At 45.9% G+C, this 21,024-nt stretch overlaps 1 protein-coding gene across 1 annotated transcript in view; it reads left to right on the forward strand.

Moving 5' to 3' along the window:
- Positions 1-21,024, forward strand: part of LOC138671791 (retinal guanylyl cyclase 2-like) — a 142,610-nt gene that overhangs the window by 96,980 nt on the left and 24,606 nt on the right. Inside the window, 4 exon segments of the mRNA XM_069759927.1 lie at positions 163-312; positions 1,094-1,242; positions 12,005-12,168; positions 20,646-20,838. Of these exon segments, the coding sequence (XP_069616028.1) occupies positions 163-312; positions 1,094-1,242; positions 12,005-12,168; positions 20,646-20,838 (656 nt within the window).

Genomic DNA, 21,024 nt, shown 5'->3' on the forward strand with positions numbered 1-21,024 from the left:
ATCGATTTTGAGTATGCATTCCCCTTCCTGTTGACACTAGGACCTTACCATGACATCTGCACCAAATAGCATCATTAAATTACACCCCATTCTAATGAAAAGACTGTGACATCAACTCCTCATGGGAGCAGCTTATCTATGTGATGACATTCTCTCATGCAGAATTGTTTTGGACGGCTCCAGAGCTGCTTCAAGATCAAAACCTGGCCAGGAGAGGAACCTTCAAAGGGGATGTGTTCAGCTTTGCTATCATACTGCAAGAAGTGGTTGTACGGGGTCCGCCATACTGCATGTCGGGACTCTCAGCTGAGGGTAATACTCTGACACAATACATCCTTACAGAATAGTGCAGTATTACATCTCTTCTTGTAGCTCATCCTGTATAATGCACTGTGTGTATATTTAAGAGTCTTTGTGAAGGTGGTCACCATTCAACACGTGTGGGTACTGCCATACAACAGACCCCTGATAAGGATTTAAAAAGTGCACGAACCACTAAAATAGTTACAGGTGTCAGAAAATAACAGCATATACTTTTTTTTTTTTAAAGCAGAGGTTGTCATAATTTCTCCTATCTAGGGCAGTGGCGTGCTGAGCTGTCAGTATGGTGATGGACAGCTCAGCCATGCAGTCGGGGCGTGCCGGGTTTCCTTTATGTGTCTTCTGTTTGAACTGATTACCTGGCTATTTAGCTGGCTCTCTGCCTCCAATTACTACCAGTTGTAGCTTATGCTCGGTGTTGTCTGCATGCCTTGTGTTCCTGTTCTCAGTCTCTGATTTATTGTTACCCGACCTTAGACCTTGCCCCTGACCATGCGTTTGTCTAGCCTCTCTGCTTTGATCCGCTACCTTCCAGGAATCCTGACCTCAGACCGTGAGTTGACTATACCTTTTGTCTTACCCTTTTGTTTATGATGAGCTTTCCTGGTTTCTGACCCCGGACATATTGACTATCAAGCCTCACAACTTGACCATGAGTAGTGACTAGCATCACAGATGTCATATAAACCATGAGATGGGTATGGTTAGTAGAGATGTTTAGAAAACTAGAAGAAAAATTCTGTATATCGTGACTCTATTTTACATTTTTCAGAAATCATCAAGAAGGTAAAGAAACCTCCCCCTCTGTGTCGTCCAACTGTGGCCCCTGACCAAGCCCCTCTGGAATGTATTCTGCTCATGAAACAATGTTGGAGTGAATTAGCGGAAAGGAGGCCAACGTTCGATGAGATCTTCGATCAGGTTGGGGATAGAACAAGTTTTAGTTTATTTCCACCTCATCCATTCCATTTTAGACTGACAAACAAATGAGAGGTGGCGCTTAACGGTAGAGCTGAGCGAATTTGCTCGGGTCCCTGCTTAGTTGGCAAGCTATAGCGCTTACCAAATAAGCTGCAGAGGAAACCCGGCTTCCTGGATCTCTACCGGCTGATCAGCTGTTCGGCTCCGCAAATGCATGTGTTGCGGCTGTGTGACAGTCACTGCACATGCGTGGAGAGTCTGTTTGTTGGGCTTTCCTTGCATGTTCTGTTAACATGCATAGGCTGATTATTGGAAAACAGTGAGTGCATGGTATATACACCTCCGATTCCATAGCATGAGATATATATACCCAGGTACGGTCACTGTTAACTCTACGGTAACTCAATATCTACTCGCTGCCACCACTAGTTGTACAGGCCGATAGGACGCCTGGTTTCTGGTAGCTTATGACTTTGAGGAGTGTGGTTCTTAGCTACCACTAATGTCTTCACTTCCCATGTGTCAGCTGTGTAATTCTACTTGAGGGAGGGTTGTAGATCGTAAGTTCCTTCTCTTACTGCGATTCTGTGTGAGAGAGTAGGGGGGGTGAATGCTCCCTCACTGGAGCTGTGTTATGGCTCTTAATATTTTCTATGACACCTATCCTCCTTTAACCGTGCGCCAAAAAACAGCAGCCATGGGTTCTTCTAAGCAGCTGCCTGTGTCTCTGAAAATGAAAGTGGTGGAGGCCCACAAAGTAGGAGAAGGCTATAAGAAGATAGAAAAGTGTTTTCAAGTTGCCGTTTCCTCAGTTCAGAAAGTGATTAAGAAATGGAAGTTAACAGGAACAACGGAGGTCAAGATGAGGTCTAGATGACCAAGCAAAATTTCAGAAAGAGCTGCTTGTAGGATCGCTAGAGAGGCAAATCAGAACCCCCACTCAACTGCAAAAGACCTTCAGAAAGATTTATCAGACTCTGGAGTGATACGTTCACAGGCATGTCAAAGGGGGGGCAGCCAGGGCTCCGGGCGCACCCAGCAGGGGGACACAGTTGTGCCACCTAATGCGGTGTCCGCAGTGTCTCAGTGTCAAGTTGACAGCCGACACAGAAAAGCTGTACAATCGCCGGCTCCCAGGGATCAATTGTACTCTCATCTTACAGAAGCGAGTACAATTGAGGCTCTGACTGCCGGGTCAGAGCGACGCCAGCAGCGTGATCAGATCATGTGATCACACTGCCGATGTCACTCGCCCGTGCTGCAGAGGCGAACACTGGTGGTAAGTGCTCTAATGGAGCTGAAGACACTGAAGATTAAGTGCACGAGGGGAGGGGAGAATTTGAGTGGGGATGGGGGGATTTATTATGTGTGGGGAGAATTGGAGTGGGGATGGGGAGATTTATTGTGCGTGGGTAGAATTGGGGTGGGGGGATTTATTGTGTGTGGGGAGAATTGGAGTGGGGTGGGGGGGATTTATTGTGTGTGGGGGGAATTGGAGTGGGGATGGGGAGATTTATTGTGTGTGGGGAGAATTGGAGTGCGGATGGGGGGATTTATTGTGTGTGGGGAGAATTTGAGTGGGGATGGGGGGATTTATTATGTGTGGGGAGAATTGGAGTGGGGATGGGGAGATTTATTGTGCGTGGGTAGAATTGGGGTGGGGGGATTTATTGTGTGTGGGGAGAATTGGAGTAGGGATGGGGGGATTTATTGTGTGTGGGGAGAATTGGAGTAGGGATGGGGGGATTTATTGTGTGCGGGGAGAATTGGAGTAGGGATGGGGGATTTATTGTGTGTGGGGAGAATTGGAGTAGGGATGGGGGATTTATTGTGTGTGGGGAGAATTGGAGTAGGGATGGGGGGATTTATTGTGTGTGGGTAGAATTGGAGTAGGGATGGGGGGATTTATTGTGTGCGGGGAGAATTGGAGTAGGGATGGGGGGATTTATTGTGTGTGGGGAGAATTGGAGTAGGGATGGGGGGATTTATTGTGTGTGGGGAGAATTGGAGTGGGGATGGGGGGATTTATTGTGTGTGGGGAGAATTGGAGTGGGGATGGGGGATTTATTGTGTGTGGGGAGAATTGGAGTGGGGATGGGGGGATTTATTGTGTGTGGGTAGAATTAGAGTAGGGATGGGGAGATTTATTGTGTGTGGAGAGAATTGGAGTGGGGATGGGGGGATTTATTGTGTGTGGGGAGAATTGGAGTGGGGATGGGGGGATTTATTGTGTGTGGGGAGAATTGGAGTAGGGATGGGGGGATTTATTGTGTGTGGGGAGAATTGGAGTGGGGATGGGGGGATTTATTGTGTGTGGGGAGAATTGGAGTGGGGATGGGGGATTTATTGAGTGTGGGGAGAATTGGAGTGGGGATGGGGGGATTTATTGTGTGTGGGTAGAATTGGAGTAGGGATGGGGAGATTTATTGTGTGTGGAGAGAATTGGAGTGGGGATGGGGGGATTTATTGTGTGTGGGGAGAATTGGAGTGGGGATGGGGGGATTTATTGTGTGTGGGTAGAATTGGAGTAGGGATGGGGAGATTTATTGTGTGTGGAGAGAATTGAAGTGGGGATGGGGGGATTTATTGTGTGTGGGTAGAATTGGAGTAGGGATGGGGGGATTTATTGTGTGTGGGGAGAATTGGAGTAGGGATGGGGGGATTTATTGTGTGTGGGGAGAATTGGAGTGGGAATGGGGGGATTTATTGTGTGTGGGTAGAATTGGAGTAGGGATGGGGGGATTTACTGTGTGGGGAGAATTGGAGTAGGGATGGGGGGATGTATTGTGTGTGGGGAGAATTGGAGTGGGGATTTATTGTGTGTGGGGAGAATTGGAGTAGGGATGGGGGGATTTATTGTGTGTGGGTAGAATTGGAGTAGGGATGGGGGGATTTATTGTGTGCGGGGAGAATTGGAGTAGGGATGGGGGGATTTACTGTGTGTGGGGAGAATTGGAGTAGGGATGGGGGGATGTATTGTGTGTGGGGAGAATTGGAGTGGGGATGGGGGGATTTATTGTGTGTGGGGAGAATTGGAGTGGGGATGGGGGATTTATTGTGTGTGGGGAGAATTGGAGTGGGGATGGGGGGATTTATTGTGTGTGGGTAGAATTGGAGTAGGGATGGGGGGATTTACTGTGTGTGGGGAGAATTGGAGTAGGGATGGGGGGATTTATTGTGTGTGGGTAGAATTGGAGTAGGGATGGGGAGATTTATTGTGTGTGGAGAGAATTGGAGTGGGGATGGGGGGATTTATTGTGTGTGGGGAGAATTGGAGTGGGGATGGGGGGATTTATTGTGTGTGGGGAGAATTGGAGTAGGGATGGGGGGATTTATTGTGTGTGGGTAGAATTGGAGTAGGGATGGGGGGATTTACTGTGTGTGGGGAGAATTGGAGTAGGGATGGGGGGATGTATTGTGTGTGGGGAGAATTGGAGTGGGGATTTATTGTGTGTGGGGAGAATTGGAGTGGGGTGGGGGGGATTTATTGTGTGTGGGGGGAATTGGAGTGGGGATGGGGAGATTTATTGTGTGTGGGGAGAATTGGAGTGGGAATGGGGGGATTTATTGTGTGTGGGTAGAATTGGAGTAGGGATGGGGAGATTTATTGTGTGTGGAGAGAATTGGAGTGGGGATGGGGGGATTTATTGTGTGTGGGGAGAATTGGAGTAGGGATGGGGGATGTATTGTGAGTGGGGAGAATTGGCGTGGGAATGGGGGGATTTATTGTGTGTGGGTAGAATTGGAGTAGGGATGGGGGATTTATTGTGTGTGGGTAGAATTGGAGTAGGGATGGGGAGATTTATTGTGTGTGGGTAGAATTGGAGTAGGGTTGGGGCAGATTTATTGTGTGTGGGTAGAATTGGAGTAGGGATGGGGGGATTTATTGTGTGTGGGGGAGAATTGGAGTGGGGATGGGGGGATTTATTGTGTATGGGGAGAATTGGAGTGGGAATGGGGGGATTTATTGTGTGTGGGTAGAATTGGAGTAGGGATGGGGGGATTTATTGTGTGTGGGGAGAATTGGAGTGGGGATGGGGGGATTTATTATGTGTGGGGAGAATTGGAGTGGGAATGGAGGGATTTATTGTGTGTGGGTAGAATTGCAGTAGGGATGGGGGGATTTATTGTGTGTGGGGAGAATTGGAGTAGGGATGGGGGGATGCATTGTGTGTGGGGAGAATTGGAGTGGGGATGGGGGGATTTATTGTGTGTGGGTAGAATTGGAGTAGGGATGGGGGGATTTATTGTGTGTGGGGAGAATTGGAGTAGGGATGGGGGGATTTATTGTGTGTGGGGAGAATTGGAGTGGGGATGGGGGGATTTATTGTGTGTGGGGAGAATTGGAGTAGGGATTGGGGGATTTATTGTGTGTGGGTAGAATTAGAGCAGGGATGGGGGATTTATTGTGTCTGGGGAGAATTGGAGTAGGGATTGGGGGATCTATTGTGTGTGGGTAGAATTAGAGTAGGGATGGGGGGATTTATTGTGTCTGGGGAGAATTGGAGTAGGGATGGGGGGATTTATTGTGTGTGGGTAGAATTGGAGTAGGGATGGGGAGATTTATTGTGTGTGGAGAGAATTGGAGTGGGGATGGGGGGATTTATTGTGTGTAGGTAGAATTGGAGTGGGGATGGGGGGATTTATTGTGTGTGGGGAGAATTGGAGTAGGGATGGGGGATGTATTGTGAGTGGGGAGAATTGGCGTGGGAATGGGGGGATTTATTGTGTGTGGGTAGAATTGGAGTAGGGATGGGGGATTTATTGTGTGTGGGTAGAATTGGAGTAGGGATGGGGAGATTTATTGTGTGTGGGTAGAATTGGAGTAGGGATGGGGAGATTTATTGTGTGTGGGTAGAATTGGAGTAGGGATGGGGGGATTTATTGTGTGTGGGGGAGAATTGGAGTGGGGATGGGGGGATTTATTGTGTATGGGGAGAATTGGAGTGGGAATGGGGGGATTTATTGTGTGTGGGTAGAATTGGAGTAGGGATGGGGGGATTTATTGTGTGTGGGGAGAATTGGAGTGGGGATGGGGGGATTTATTATGTGTGGGGAGAATTGGAGTGGGAATGGAGGGATTTATTGTGTGTGGGTAGAATTGCAGTAGGGATGGGGGGATTTATTGTGTGTGGGGAGAATTGGAGTAGGGATGGGGGGATGCATTGTGTGTGGGGAGAATTGGAGTGGGGATGGGGGGATTTATTGTGTGTGGGTAGAATTGGAGTAGGGATGGGGGGATTTATTGTGTGTGGGGAGAATTGGAGTAGGGATGGGGGGATTTATTGTGTGTGGGGAGAATTGGAGTGGGGATGGGGGGATTTATTGTGTGTGGGGAGAATTGGAGTAGGGATTGGGGGATTTATTGTGTGTGGGTAGAATTAGAGCAGGGATGGGGGGATTTATTGTGTCTGGGGAGAATTGGAGTAGGGATTGGGGGATTTATTGTGTGTGGGTAGAATTAGAGTAGGGATGGGGGGATTTATTGTGTCTGGGGAGAATTGGAGTAGGGATGGGGGGATTTATTGTGTGTGGGTAGAATTAGAGTAGGGATGGGGGGATTTATTGTGTGTGGGGAGAATTGGAGTAGGGATGGGGGGATTTATTGTGTGTGGGGAAGATTTGTAGTGGGAATGTGGTGATTTAAGGACACAAAATAAGGAGCAAAGCGGGAGATGGGGGGCATGTATGAGGAAACAGTACTGGGGAATGGGGGCATGTATGAGGAAAAATGTATGTAAAAAATGTATGTGGACAGAGTACAGGGAGTGAGGGTGATGGGATGTGTGCAGACACAGTATGGGGAGTTAGATGAGCAGGCAGTATAGAAAGTTAGGGGGTAAATATATGAGGAGACAGTATGGTGAACAGGAGGGATGTGAGAGGAGACAGTATGAGGGAGGGGAATAGTGTGAGGAGACAGTATGGGGGAGATAAGTGAGTGGGCACAGAATAGAAACTGAGTAGTGGGGGCGTAGCATGGGGGAGGACAGTGTAAGGGCACAGCCAGGAGTTGACAGTATGCCAAGGAGGGGGATGATGAGAGAGTACAGTATAAATACTGGGCCCTATAGGGAGAGAGGACAGTGTGAAGAGGGGGCCAGTATGGAAAGGAGAGGTCAGTGTGAAGAGCATGTACCATAAGAGGGACAGTGTGGGGGTCATATTTTGTGCAGACAATATAGTGAGGGGCAATTTTTTATTCAGCAGCATTATAATGACACTTCTATCTTTAAGGGCGTCATGTGGAGATTTTCTGCAAAAAGAGCAGAGAAGATGGAAATCTGCAGAGATGGCTGTGGATGAGAAAACTCATCATGGGGTCTGGACAAGATGAAGAAAAGGAGAATGACTCCAGAGGCGACGTCATCAACAAGGTACCTGGATGTAAATGTTATTTGTGATACTGACTAACTCTCGTGTTTTTATTTATGTTAGGAGCATTAAAGGGGATGTCCAGGTTTGTGATGAGTCTGCAGTCATTCTTTGTGACTGCAAACTTCTGAATTCTCACAGTGCGCCCTGCACGCTGTCAGGATTCTCTGGTGCTGGCGATTTACATACATGCGGTCACGTGCTGACTAGACATCTGTGGCCTCACTCTATGAAAATGAACTGAGTGAGGCCGGGCACGTCTAGTCGGAATGTGGCCAGAAGTATACAAATTGCATGCTTGTGCTGACATGACTGTCCACCAGCAAGGGAGAATCCTAAAAGTGTGCAGTGCATCAGTTGTGAGAATTCAGAAGTCAGGATTCATTTCTGCAGGTTCCAGTAGTCATCACATGGATGGAGCGCCCCATGGGGCCGTGGGGTACTCGGTACCAGGTCCTTCAGTTCACAAGGGGATGTCACGGTGGCTGACCCGGTCCGTGGCCCTGGGACGTCCGTGTAAAAGGGAAAGGTTTTTAAAGGGATAAAGTTTATGTTCGTGACGCCACCTGTGGTATTCGTCCAGGGTGACCGACGCTGCTTTAAGGGGGGTGATGTTATGGCAGCTAGATGGTATACCTTCCCACAGGTGAAGTGTATCCCCAGGGCTTCCCGGTGTGTAGATGGTGGATGGTGAGAGGCGCAGTAAAGAACGAGGACACAAGGTTACAGTCTCTTTACCTTTACTGAAGACTTCAGCATCCACAGTCCAGAGCACCAGATCACAGGGCAGGCAGAGTCCGGCCGGATTGGAGGCAAGTCCAGAGTCCCCTTGTCCAGGTGGAAATCAGTAGCCTTCCTCTAGCGCTGCAGTGTTGTAGTTCCTTACTGCCTAAGGCTTCACATAAGGTCCTCACAGATGTAATGTCTTTCTCTCTGTCCCCCATATAGGATAGGACAAACCCGTATGAATGGTGACTTGAGGCTGTTTATAGGGTCTCTAGCACACCCCGGCCTCCATGGGTGCCATCGTGCCTCCTGGGTGTAGGGTGGTCAGGTAACTTGCAATTAGCTGTCCTGCCGGTCTCTGGAGCAAAGCATAAAGGTCCTTACTCCCTCTGTGTTTCGGCCACCGGGCTTCTGCACCTCAGAAGGAGGCAGCCTGTGTAGGGCTGGTCCCCCTCTGGTATCCTCTACCTTGTTACGACTTCCTTCACGCTCGCTGCAATACATTTCTGCCTTCTGGGAGCTGCAGCTCTGAGGGCATGCACAGCTCCTTGGACCCTCTGTCCACCTCAGACTACTGTCTGGAACTGACTAACTTTCCCTACAGACTACCAGTTATATATATGTGGGGCGTGACCTAATAAATAGGAGCTGAAGCTCCCCCTGGTGGCCTGGAGTGTAAACTGTGTTGCATGTTTGTGGTACCTGGATGCAGTTATCCTTCATTGCCTCCAAACGTAGCCTCACTCTCCCCGAGAGGAAAGCAATACCACTGCGATGACCAGGACCCTGGGGCGCCACATGGACACTTCACTCATATGCGACTTTCATACTTGTGGTCCTGTGACAACGAGCTTCTCTTCCTGCTTCTCTCAGTTTTTCACTGAACATTGAGAGCATTGGGGAGAGGAGCTCGTGGGTATATGACTAAGTGCAAATCGCATATGTCCTTGGAGGGAGAGAGGGCGCCAAAATGAACTTTTGCCCCAGGTGCCAGAAAACCTAGATACACCTCTGGGTACCTAATTCTACTGTTCATAGACACCTGCACAAATATGGCCTTTGTCATGATCCAGACCGGGTTTTGCTTGGATTGGGAACCTCTTCTGCATCCTCACCATAAAATTCAGTGTCAGAATTTTACAAAAGAACATCTAAACAAGCCTGATGCATTTTGGAAACAAGTCCTGTGGGTCGATGTGGTTAAAATAGTACTCTTTGGCCACGATGATCAAAGGCATGTGTGTAGGATCAATCATGCTTTGGGGTTGTGTTGCAGCCAATGGCTCGGAGAATATTTCATGGGTAGAGGGAAGAATAGATTCAATGAAGCTTCAACAAATTCTTGATGCAAATATAACACCATCCGTAAAAAGCTTAAGTTGAAAAGAGGAAGAGGATGGCTTCCACAAATGGAAAATTATCCTAAGCCCACGTCACAATCCACAATAGACGACCTCAAAAGGTGCAAGATGAAGGATTTACAATGGCCCTCACAGTCCCCTGATCTGCACATCATTGATAATCTGTGGCTAGACCTCAAAATAGCAGAGGAAGCAAGACGACAAAGGAATCTCACAGAACTGGAAGAATTCTCCAAGGAAGAATGGAGGAAAATCACTCAAATAAGAATGGAAAGACTCTTATCTGGCTACAAAAAGCGTTTGCAATCTGTGATACTTTCTAAAGGGGGCGCTACTTTCTACTGACCATGCAGGGTGCCCAAACTTTTGCATCGGCCCATTTCATTTTTTTTTTTTTAAATGTAAGATGTATATTTTTTCCTTAAAATATAACGGAAATGTGTCATCTGTAACGTTAGGCCTTTTAGAGATCATTTCACCTCCAACTTGCTTAACTGTTCACAACAACAGTAATTTTGACCAAGGGTGCCCAAACTTTTACATTGCCCAGTACATTACTGTACAAGACAATGGAGAGGTAATACGGCTCTGTATTTTGTATAGTTCTGTAAAAGGAGAGGGGCAGTTATCACTGAATCCATTAATTTAGCATTAAAACCTTGATATGTAAGAGATACTCATCTATCATAAATTTAAACCCTCAGCAAATCAGATGTCGGAGTTATCAGGATGGCGGTAAATTAGATTTATATCGCCACCTGCTGGTCTTAAGGTGGTCTTGCAAGCTAACACAATGCTATACTTGAAAATTGTACTTTGGGAGAGATTCGGTGCAGGCCTCACTCTGCTTTATTTAACTATATATATTCCAGATCTTTCTAGAGAACTATGTTGAGACAAACCATTATTCATACATCATCATCAGCAGCAGCTTTATCATATGAGTAGCTAGAAAAAATCTATCTTGTCTCTGCAACACTCACATGACAATAAAATATTAGAAGACATAGATAATAAGACACATAAATGATTGCATTGCTTTGCATAAAACAATAGTGCAAGGGAACATAAGAAACTTTTTCTTTTTCCGTGTTGGAGTCACTTCTCTGCTCCCCGCCTGATGATAATTAATTGTAAAAAAAAAAGAAAAAATGCTAAAATCCATCAACAAGATTGATTTACTGAGATACAACTGATTACCGTTGTTAATGTGTTTCTATGGACATGGGAGGAGGCTGAATTCACATCTACATTTCTCAGTACTGATCTATGATGTCCTCATTGTTGCTTTCTAGATGGTTATTTATATGACCCCAAAGCTCAATTCACAATACTGCTTTATAATGTCCCAAATATTGCTCTCTAGTAAGCGTTTCATATAACCCCAGAGATGGATTCACAGATACACTTCTCAGTACTGATGTATAATGTCCTCAGTATTGCTTTATAGCAAGTGTTTTTGTTTACCCCAGAGCACAATTCACAATACTGCTTTATAATGTCCCAAATATTGCTCTCTAGCAAGTGTTTCATACAGCCCCAGAGATGGATTCACAGATACACTTCTCAGTACTGATATATAATGTTTTTAATGCTTCTTTCTAGTAAGTGCTACGCTGCTCAGTATTGCTGCATATTGTGGCCCATCCATGCTGCCGCTGCTGCCTAATAGGTGATCGTTTTACCCCATAGCTTGATTCACAGCTACGCTGCTCAGCACTACAGTAAATTGTGCTCCATATTGCTGTTGCTTTCTAGTATATATTTATCTCAACCCAGGATTGTCAACTATACTGTTGTGTGCTGCTGTATAACATTCATTCCTGCTTCTTTTACTTTCTTGCATGTGTTTGTCTCACCCAAGTGCTGGATTCACAGCTACACTGTTCACTACTGCTGTATAATACCTTCCATGCTGCTGCTGCTTCTGAACATGTGCTATGTAGAGACAGAATAACAGGAATCCCTCAGTGTGTGCTGTGTATGGGGAACATTATAGCAGTTGGTCTTCAACCACTAGCTCGGAGACAACTTAAAATGAGAGAGAGAGAGAGAGAGCATGCAGAGGGAAAACTTGTTAAAAATGCAGGATACAAGTCATATATTAGCCAGAAATATTGCTGAATTGTGACCTTGAGACATCAGATTTATGAATGTATTAATGTCATTTATTAGTCTAAAATGTGGACAGGGCTTCAGAGTTGCACCAATTGCAGGCATTGTGTGCACTATATGATGCACTATGTGGCGGGATAGTCCTTATTCTGTAATGAACGTCTGACATTTTTCTTTTCTTTCAGTTTAAGAACATAAACAAAGGGAAGAAAACCAACATCATTGACTCAATGCTGAGGATGCTGGAGCAATACTCCAGTAATTTAGAAGATTTGATCCGAGAGAGAACAGAAGAGCTGGAGGTGGAAAAACAAAAAACTGAAAAACTTCTCTCACAAATGCTGCCTCCGTGAGTAGACGCCGCGCCATTGTGGCCCCCAAATATCCAATTGCTACACCTGTAATGGTTGTCGATTAATCGCCCCCTCCCACGGCCAGCTAAAAAATGAGGGGCAAAGTACTAGACCTAAGGCGTACCATACACCGTGTTCCAAATTATTATGCAAATTGGATTTAAGTGTCATAAAGATTTAATTGTTTTGTTTTTCAAATAAACTCATGGATGGTATTGTGTCTCAGGGCTCAATGGATCACTGAAATCAATCTTAAACACGTGATAATTAGTTTTCCAGGTGATTTTAATTAAATTAAGACTACTTAAAAATGATGTTCCACATTATTAAGCAGGCCACAGGTTTCAAGCAATATGGGAAATAAAAAGGATCTCTCTGCTGCCGAAAAGTGCAATGCCTTGGTCAAGGGATGGTAACATTAGATATTTCCCGAAAACTTAAGAGTGATCATCATACTGTGAAGAGATTTGTGACTGAAACAGAGCACAGACAGAGTTCATGCAGATAAAGGCAGAATGAGGAAGGTTTCTGCCAGACAAATCCATTGGATTAAGAGAGCAGCTGCCAAAATACTATTTGTTGTGAATTCTGTGGCTGAGTTCACTTCTGTGGTCACAAGTGGTATTGCAGTCTCTGGGCTTCCTCCCTCAGGTGTTTTGGTGAGCTCGTTGGCTGCCTTGCTATTTAGCTCCACCTGAGTCTGTCTTCCTTGCTCCTTGCCAATGTTCCAGTGTTGGATCTGAGCTACTGCATCTTTCCTTGGGCCTGCTGCTCTGCTAGATAAGTGCTTCTAGTTTGTTTTCTGTTTTTTCTGTCCAGCTTGTTATTATCTTTTGCTGGAAGCTCTGAGAAGCAAAGGGGTGCACCGCCGTGCTGTTAGTTCGGCACGGTGGGTCTTTTTGCCCCTTTGCGTGGTTTTCGTTTTAGGGTTTTTTGTAGACTGCATAGTTCTCTTTGCTATCCTCGCTCTGTCTAGAATATCGGGCCTCACTTTGCTGAATCTATTTCATTCCTACGTTTGTCTTTTCATCTTGCTAACAGTCATTATATGTGGGGGCTGCCTATTCCTTTGGGGTATTTCTCTGAGGTAAGTCAGGCTTGTATTTCTATCTTCAGGCTAGTCAGCTCCTCAGGCAGTGCTGAGTTGCATAGGTAGTTGATAGGCGCAATCCACTGCTGCTTCCAGTTGTGTGAGGATAGATCAGGTACTGCAGTCTACAGAGATTCCACGTCTCAGAGCTCGTCCTATTGTTTTGGGTTATTGCCAGATCTCTGTATGTGCGCTGATTACTGCACGCTGTGTTGCCTGATTGCCAGCCATAACAGGTGGCGCCATGTTGCGTTTGGAGACCCCTGATGTGCCTAAACAGTGGTAACTAGGGTTGAGCGAAACGGGTCGTTCATCCCTAGTTACCACTGTTTAGGCACATCAGGGGTCTCCAAACGCAACATGGCGCCACCTGTTATGGCTGGCAATCAGGCAACACAGCGTGCAGTAATCAGCGCACATACAGAGATCTGGCAATAACCCAAAACAATAGGACGAGCTCTGAGACGTGGAATCTCTGTAGACTGCAGTACCTGATCTATCCTCACACAACTGGAAGCAGCAGTGGATTGCGCCTATCAACTACCTATGCAACTCAGCACTGCCTGAGGAGCTGACTAGCCTGAAGATAGAAATACAAGCCTGACTTACCTCAGAGAAATACCCCAAAGGAATAGGCAGCCCCCACATATAATGACTGTTAGCAAGATGAAAAGACAAACGTAGGAATGAAATAGATTCAGCAAAGTGAGGCCCGATATTCTAGACAGAGCGAGGATAGCAAAGAGAACTATGCAGTCTACAAAAAACCCTAAAACGAAAACCACGCAAAGGGGCAAAAAGACCCACCGTGCCGAACTAACAGCACGGCGGTGCACCCCTTTGCTTCTCAGAGCTTCCAGCAAAAGATAATAACAAGCTGGACAGAAAAAAACAGAAAACAAACTAGAAGCACTTATCTAGCAGAGCAGCAGGCCCAAGGAAAGATGCAGTAGCTCAGATCCAACACTGGAACATTGGCAAGGAGCAAGGAAGACAGACTCAGGTGGAGCTAAATAGCAAGGCAGCCAACGAGCTCACCAAAACACCTGAGGGAGGAAGCCCAGAGACTGCAATACCACTTGTGACCACAGAAGTGAACTCAGCCACAGAATTCACAACAACTATTACAAAGCAGCAGTTATTTGAAGCTGATGGTGCCTCTGGAGTCCCTAGAACCTCAAGGTGTAGGATCCTTCAAAGGCTTGCTGTGGTGCATAAACCTACTATTCGGCCACCCCTAAACAGTGTTCACAAGCAGAAACGGTTGCAGTTGGCCCAGACATACATGAAGACTAATTTCCAAACAGTCTTGTTTACTGATGAGTGTCGAGCAACCCTGGATGGTCCAGATGGATGGAGTAGTGGATGGTTGGTGGATGGCCACCATGTCCCAACAAGGCTGCGACGTCAGCAAGGAGGTGGAGGAGTCACATTTTGGGCCGGAATCACGGGGAAACAGCTGGTAGGGCCCTTTAAGGTTCCTGAAGGTGTGAAAATGACCTTTGTAAAGTATATACAGTTTCTGACTGACAACTTTCTTCCATGGTCTAAAAAGCAGAAACCAGGAGCAAAATCATCTTCATGCTGACAATGCCCCATCTCCTGCTGCAAAGAAACCTCTGAGTCATTGGCTGCTATGGGCATAAAAGGAGATAAACTCATGGTGTGGCCGCCATCTTCACCTGACCTCAACCTATAGAGAACCTTTGGAGTATCATCAAGCAAAAGATATATGAGGGTGGGAGGCCGTTCACATCAAAACAGCGGCTCTGGGAGGGAAGAAATACAAGCAGAAACTCTCCAGAAACTCACAAGTTCAATGGATGCAAGAATTGTGACGGTGATATCAAAGAAGGGTCCTATGTTACCATGTAACTTGGCTTGTTAGGAGGTTTTGGAGTTAAATAGTTGTTTTGTTCAGTGAATGTGACCTCCTAATGCTGCAAATTCCACAAATGAGAATTTTCAGTTCTTTAAAACAGATCAAATGTATAGAAATTCTACTGTGCCTAATAATTTGGAACAGTGCATTGTGAGGTTTTATTCATGTTGGAGATTATACTGTTATCATTGGGAGGTTTCTTCAATAAAATTTGATGTATAATCTAACGGGTGATGACTTTTATTAGACTGACTGTCATTTGCACCGACCATTTAGGAAAATCTGCAAAAAATGTCATTTGCATAATAATTTGGAACATGGTGTATAGTAGAGGCAGACCAGAAAGCAGCTGTAGGGCCCTTAGAAAGAAGGGGACCCTTTGCTGTAGGGTAACAGGAGCAACTGGAGAGGTGATAAATGTTAGATCTCTTCTTGCATTCAGTGAATGGGACAATTCTTTTTACATGTAGAGCCTGAAAACCTCTCCTGATAGAATTCTTGTCAGCGCTGGAGGTTTGTTACATGGTCTATAGTGATGAGCGAATCTGATGAAATTCCAGTTTGGCAGATTCGCTTGAATTCAGGCAGGAAGTTTGATTTGCATCAAATGTATTCAATGCAAATCTAATGTGCCTAATGGCTTTCTGGGGTCTCTCTCGAGACATGGAATGCAAAAAAATAAAAAAAACTTTGCTGGTCTCCTGTCCCACCTCCCCCAAACCCGTCTGGTCCTCCCTGCAGCTCCCTCAGGCATCTTCTTCTCTTCTCGATGGCACGCAACACGTCTTCTTCCTCCATATTCACTCTGTACTCGGTTTCCAGCACAAAGTACACCTCTGAAGTCATAATGTCTTTCATGATGTCTCTGATGGGGCACGTGGTGGCATCGGAGATCTTCTCAGCGACATAAGCCAAAGCACAGAGTGAAGATGGAGGAAGAGCTGTTCTGAGGACCAGAAGAAGGGCTGCGACAGAAGGACAGGTGAGCAGATAATATTTTTTTCACTCCTTTCCACAAATAAGCAAATGACCACTGGCTGCCATTTAGTAGGATCCCTTTTTTTTGTAAATATCAAGAAAAATAACATTTGCATCAAATTTTACCAATAATTTGACATCTCATCTCAGGAAGGAAGGATATAATGGAACTAGAGAGAGTACAAAGGAGGGCAACAAAATTAATAAAGGGGATGGGAGAACTACAATACCTAGATAGATTAGCAAAATTAGGATTATTTAGTCTAGAAAAAAGACGACTGAGGGGCGATCTAATAACCATGTATAAGTATATAAGGGGACAATACAAATATCTCGCTGAGGATCTGTTTATACCAAGGAAGGTGACGGGCACAAGGGGGCATTCTTTGCGTCTGGAGGAGAGAAGGTTTTTCCACCAACATAGAAGAGGATTCTTTACTGTTAGGGCAGTGAGAATCTGGAATTGCTTGCCTGAGGAGGTGGTGATGGCGAACTCAGTCGAGGGGCTCAAGAGAGGCCTGGATGTCTTCCTGGAGCAGAACAATATTGTATCATACAATTATTAGGTTCTGTAGAAGGACGTAAATCTGGGGATTTATTATGATGGAATATAGGCTGAACTGGATGGACAAATGTCTTTTTTCGGCCTTACTAACTATGTTACTATGTTACTATGTTACTATCAATAGATCTATTCTAATTGTTGACCATGTAGAACAGGTGTGGGGACCTTTTTTCTGCTAGGGGCCATTTTGATATTTATACCATCGTTCGGGGGCCATACATACTGCTGTCTATACATCACATAGAAAACACTGAGAATGCAGTATGTAAATCACATTTGAAACACTGAGAATGATATATATACATCAGATAAGAGACACAGACTGCAGTATACACATCACATAGGAGACACTGAGAATGCTCTATATACATCATATAGGAGACAATGAGACTGCTCTTTATACATCACAAAGGAGAAACTAAGACTACTGTTAACCATTAAGAGATACGAAGACTGAAGTATATACATCACATAGGAGACATTGAAACTGCTCTATATACATCACACAGGAGACACCGAGACTTCTCTGTATTTATTACATAGGAAACATTGATACTGATATGCATCACATAGGAGACACTGAGACTGCTCTATATACATCAGATAGAAGACACTGAGACTGTGCTATATACATTACATAGGATACACTGAGACTGCTGTGCATATATCACATATGAGACATTGAGGATGATGTACATACATCACATACGAGACACTGAAACTGCTGTATATACATTACGTAGGATACACTGAGACTGAAGGAGTGGAAGGAGCAATTAAGGGGCTGGTGGCCAGCAAAACGCAGCTGCCTGCAGGGACGGCATTAGGGGCAGGCAGATCAGGCATCTGCCTAGAGACCCCACTCCTCCAGCAATCCCCAGCCAGTGGCGTTCCGCTAATAGCCGCTATGGGGCCCGGTGCCACCTCCCATTGCTCATTCAACTTATCGATATCATAGACGCCGATACAGTTGAAAGCAGTAATGGAGGAGAGAGCGTCAGATGATGCTCCCTCTCCCTTCTCTCCCCTCTGCCTGTGCCTCAGCGGGTGCGCAATGACATCACTTCATTGTGCGCCACGCTGTGTCAGCATTGAAGCTGATGAGACCGGAGCAGAGCCTGGAGCAGAGCAGGGAATGTGGAGGAGGGGTATTGTGTGAGTGTGTGTGCATGCATTGTTTGTGTGTGTGTGAGTGCTTGCCTCCACTCTACTGTGTGTTGGGAGGGATCTGCACTATACTGTGTGTAGGGGAAGCTTCACTATACTGTGTGTTGGGCCTGCACTGTACTGTGTGTTGTTAGAGAGCTGCACTATACTGTGTTGGGGCTGTGCACTGTACTGTGTCTGGGGGGGGCAGCACTATACTGTGTGTGTGGAGGGGAGCTGCACTATACTGTGTGTGAGGAGGGAGGCTGCAGTATACTGTGTGTGTGAGGAGATGCACTATACAGTTTGTGGAGGCGGCTGCATTACACTGTATGTGGATGGAGGCTGCATAATACTGTGTGTGGGGGGCTGCATTATACTGTGTGTGGGGGCTGCACTATAGTGTATGTGTTGGGAAACTGCCCTATACTGTGAGTTGGGGCTTCAATATACTGTGTGTGTGCGGTGTGCATTATACTGTGTGTGGGGGGACTGCATTATACTGTGTGGGGGGGCTGCATTATACTGTGGGTGGGGGGCTGCATTATACTGTATATGTGGGGGGCTGTATTTTACTGTGTTACTTTGTGTTAGGGAGCTGCACTATACTTTGTGTTGGGGAGCTGCACTTTACTATGTGTAGGGGGAGCTGCACTATACGTTTTGTGCAAGTTGCACTATACTGTGTGTGGAGAGGAGCTGCACTATTCTGTGTATGTGGAGGGCATTATAATCTTTGGCTGGGGGCTACATTATACTGTGTTGGGGAGCTGCGCTATACTGTGTGTTGGGGAAGCTGCACTATACTGTGTGTTGGGGGAGCTGCACTATACTTTGTGTTGGGGAGCTGTACTATACTGTGCGTTGGGGAAGCTGCACTATACTGAGTGTTGTGGGGAGCTACACTATACTGTGTGCTGGGGGAGCTGCACTGTACTGTGTGTTCTGGGGGAGCTGCACTGTACTGTGTGTTGGGGAGCTCACTATACTGTGTGTGGGGGAGCTGCACTATACTGTGTTGGGGAGCTGCACTATACTGTGTGTTGGGGAGCTGCACTGTACTTTGTGTTGGAGAGCTGCACTATACTGAGTTGGGGAAGCTGCACTTTACTGTGTGTTGCGGGGAGCTGCACTATACTGTGTGCTGGGGGAGCTGCACTGTACTGTGTGTTCTGGGGGAGCTGCACTGTACTGTGTGTTGCAGGGAGCTGCAGTGTACTGTGTGTTGGGGGAGCTGCATTATACTATGTGTGGGGGAGTTGCACTGTATTGTGTTGGGGAGCTGCACTATACTGTGTGTGGGGGAGCTACTGTACATTATACTTGGGGCACTGAACTTTACTTTTTCTTGGGGAGCTGCACTGTACTGTGTGTGAAGAAGCTGCACTATACTAGCTTTGGAGGAGGGCTGCATTATGCTGTGTATTGAGGGGAGCTGAATTATACTGTGCTGTGCAGGGGGCTACATTATACTGAGTGTGGAGGGGGGCTGCATTACACTGTGTGTGCGGGAGGACTGCATTTTACTGTGAGTGGGGGGCTTCATTATACTGTGTGTGGGTGGTCGCATTATACTGTGAGTGGGGGCTGCACTATACTGTGAGTGGAGGAGCTGTATTATACTGTGTGTGAGGGGGCTGCATTATACTGTGTGTGTGTTGGGCTGCATTATACTGTGTGTGGGGGCTGCATTATATTGTGTATGGGGGTTGCTGCACTATACTGTGTGTGGGGGAACTGCACTATAATGAGAGGGGTTTCATTATACTGTGTGTGTGTGGGAGGCTGCATTATACTGTGTGTGTGGGGGCTGCATTATACTGTTTGGGGGGCTGCATAATACTGTGTGTGGTTGCAGTAGACTCTGAGGGGCTGCAGTATCCTTTGAGGTAGGCTGCAGTATACTCTGAGGTGGGCTGCAGTATACTCTATCAAGGACCATGGGGAGTGCGTTATATTATATGGGACCTGCATTATACTGTACTGAGGACTATCTGTCCCCATCATTCTTCCTCAACCAGTGTAACTCGGGAACAAGCGTTGAACAACTTCATTATTGTCAATCACACTCGTTTAACGGCCTGAACTCAGCGCATGTCAATACAACCGAAATGTTTGTGTGATGTGGAATATGTGAACTTTATTTTCTACAAACATTATTGAGTGCCAAGCTTTTTGATACAGTTGATTTAAGGGGCTGGAAACCCTACTTGAGCACCTCTACTCACAAATCTATAGAGTGCCGTGTATCTTATTCTTGTGGAATATGTGAACATTTGGGGCCCAACTTTAAACTTTTGCCCAGGGCCCCACTTTCTCTAAAAACGGCCCTGGCTGCTGGACTGAGCACTGCGGTCCCTGGGAATCTGCCTGGGGGGAGGGGGGGCAGAGCAAAGGACTTATTATTTATTATTATTATTTATTTATATAGGCTTACCCCTGATATAGAATATCCTCTATGACTTACAAACTTCAGCACAAATCTGCATCCTGGAGGTTGTTGGAGGTTGTTACATTGTATGATTCTGGAATTAGAGGATTGCCTGAGAATGAGGACTGTATGGGACAAATCCTTACTTGTTTTCAGTCTCTGGATGCAGCAAAGAATATTGTTATTCACTGACAATAAGCTGAAACTTTAGATATTACAAAGTTTCAGAACTTTATGTAATGATCATCGCACATAGTAAGTGCCATTGATTGACTTTAGGGGGTATTTACTGGGTGAAAATTATAAATACCTAGTGATAAAACAAGTTTCCCTCTAAAACCCCTGGTATTTTCCAGCTCACCTTCTATTTATGTCTTTAAGGTCAGTTGCTCAAGCTCTTAAAACCGGCGCCACGGTTGAGCCAGAATATTTCGATCAAGTTACGATCTACTTCAGTGACATTGTCGGATTTACCACCATCTCGGCCCTTAGTGAACCCATCGAGGTGGTTGACCTTTTGAACGACCTTTATACATTATTTGATGCTGTTCTGGGAAATCACGATGTATATAAGGTAAGTGAAGGGTGGTGACCAGTAATGGCAGCCTTTACAATGCTCAGCTTTCTATAGACCTGCATGGCATAGCGGAAGCAGGATTCCCTATTTCTAGTATTTCTTTAGAATTTCTGGAAATTTTTTGGTTTTAAAATGCTGTTCCTCAACCAAGGGCCCAAAACAAATTGTCAAAATGTTGGGTTT

Source organism: Ranitomeya imitator, chromosome 3 (assembly GCF_032444005.1).
Source record: "Ranitomeya imitator isolate aRanImi1 chromosome 3, aRanImi1.pri, whole genome shotgun sequence".
NCBI lineage: Eukaryota > Metazoa > Chordata > Amphibia > Anura > Dendrobatidae > Ranitomeya > Ranitomeya imitator.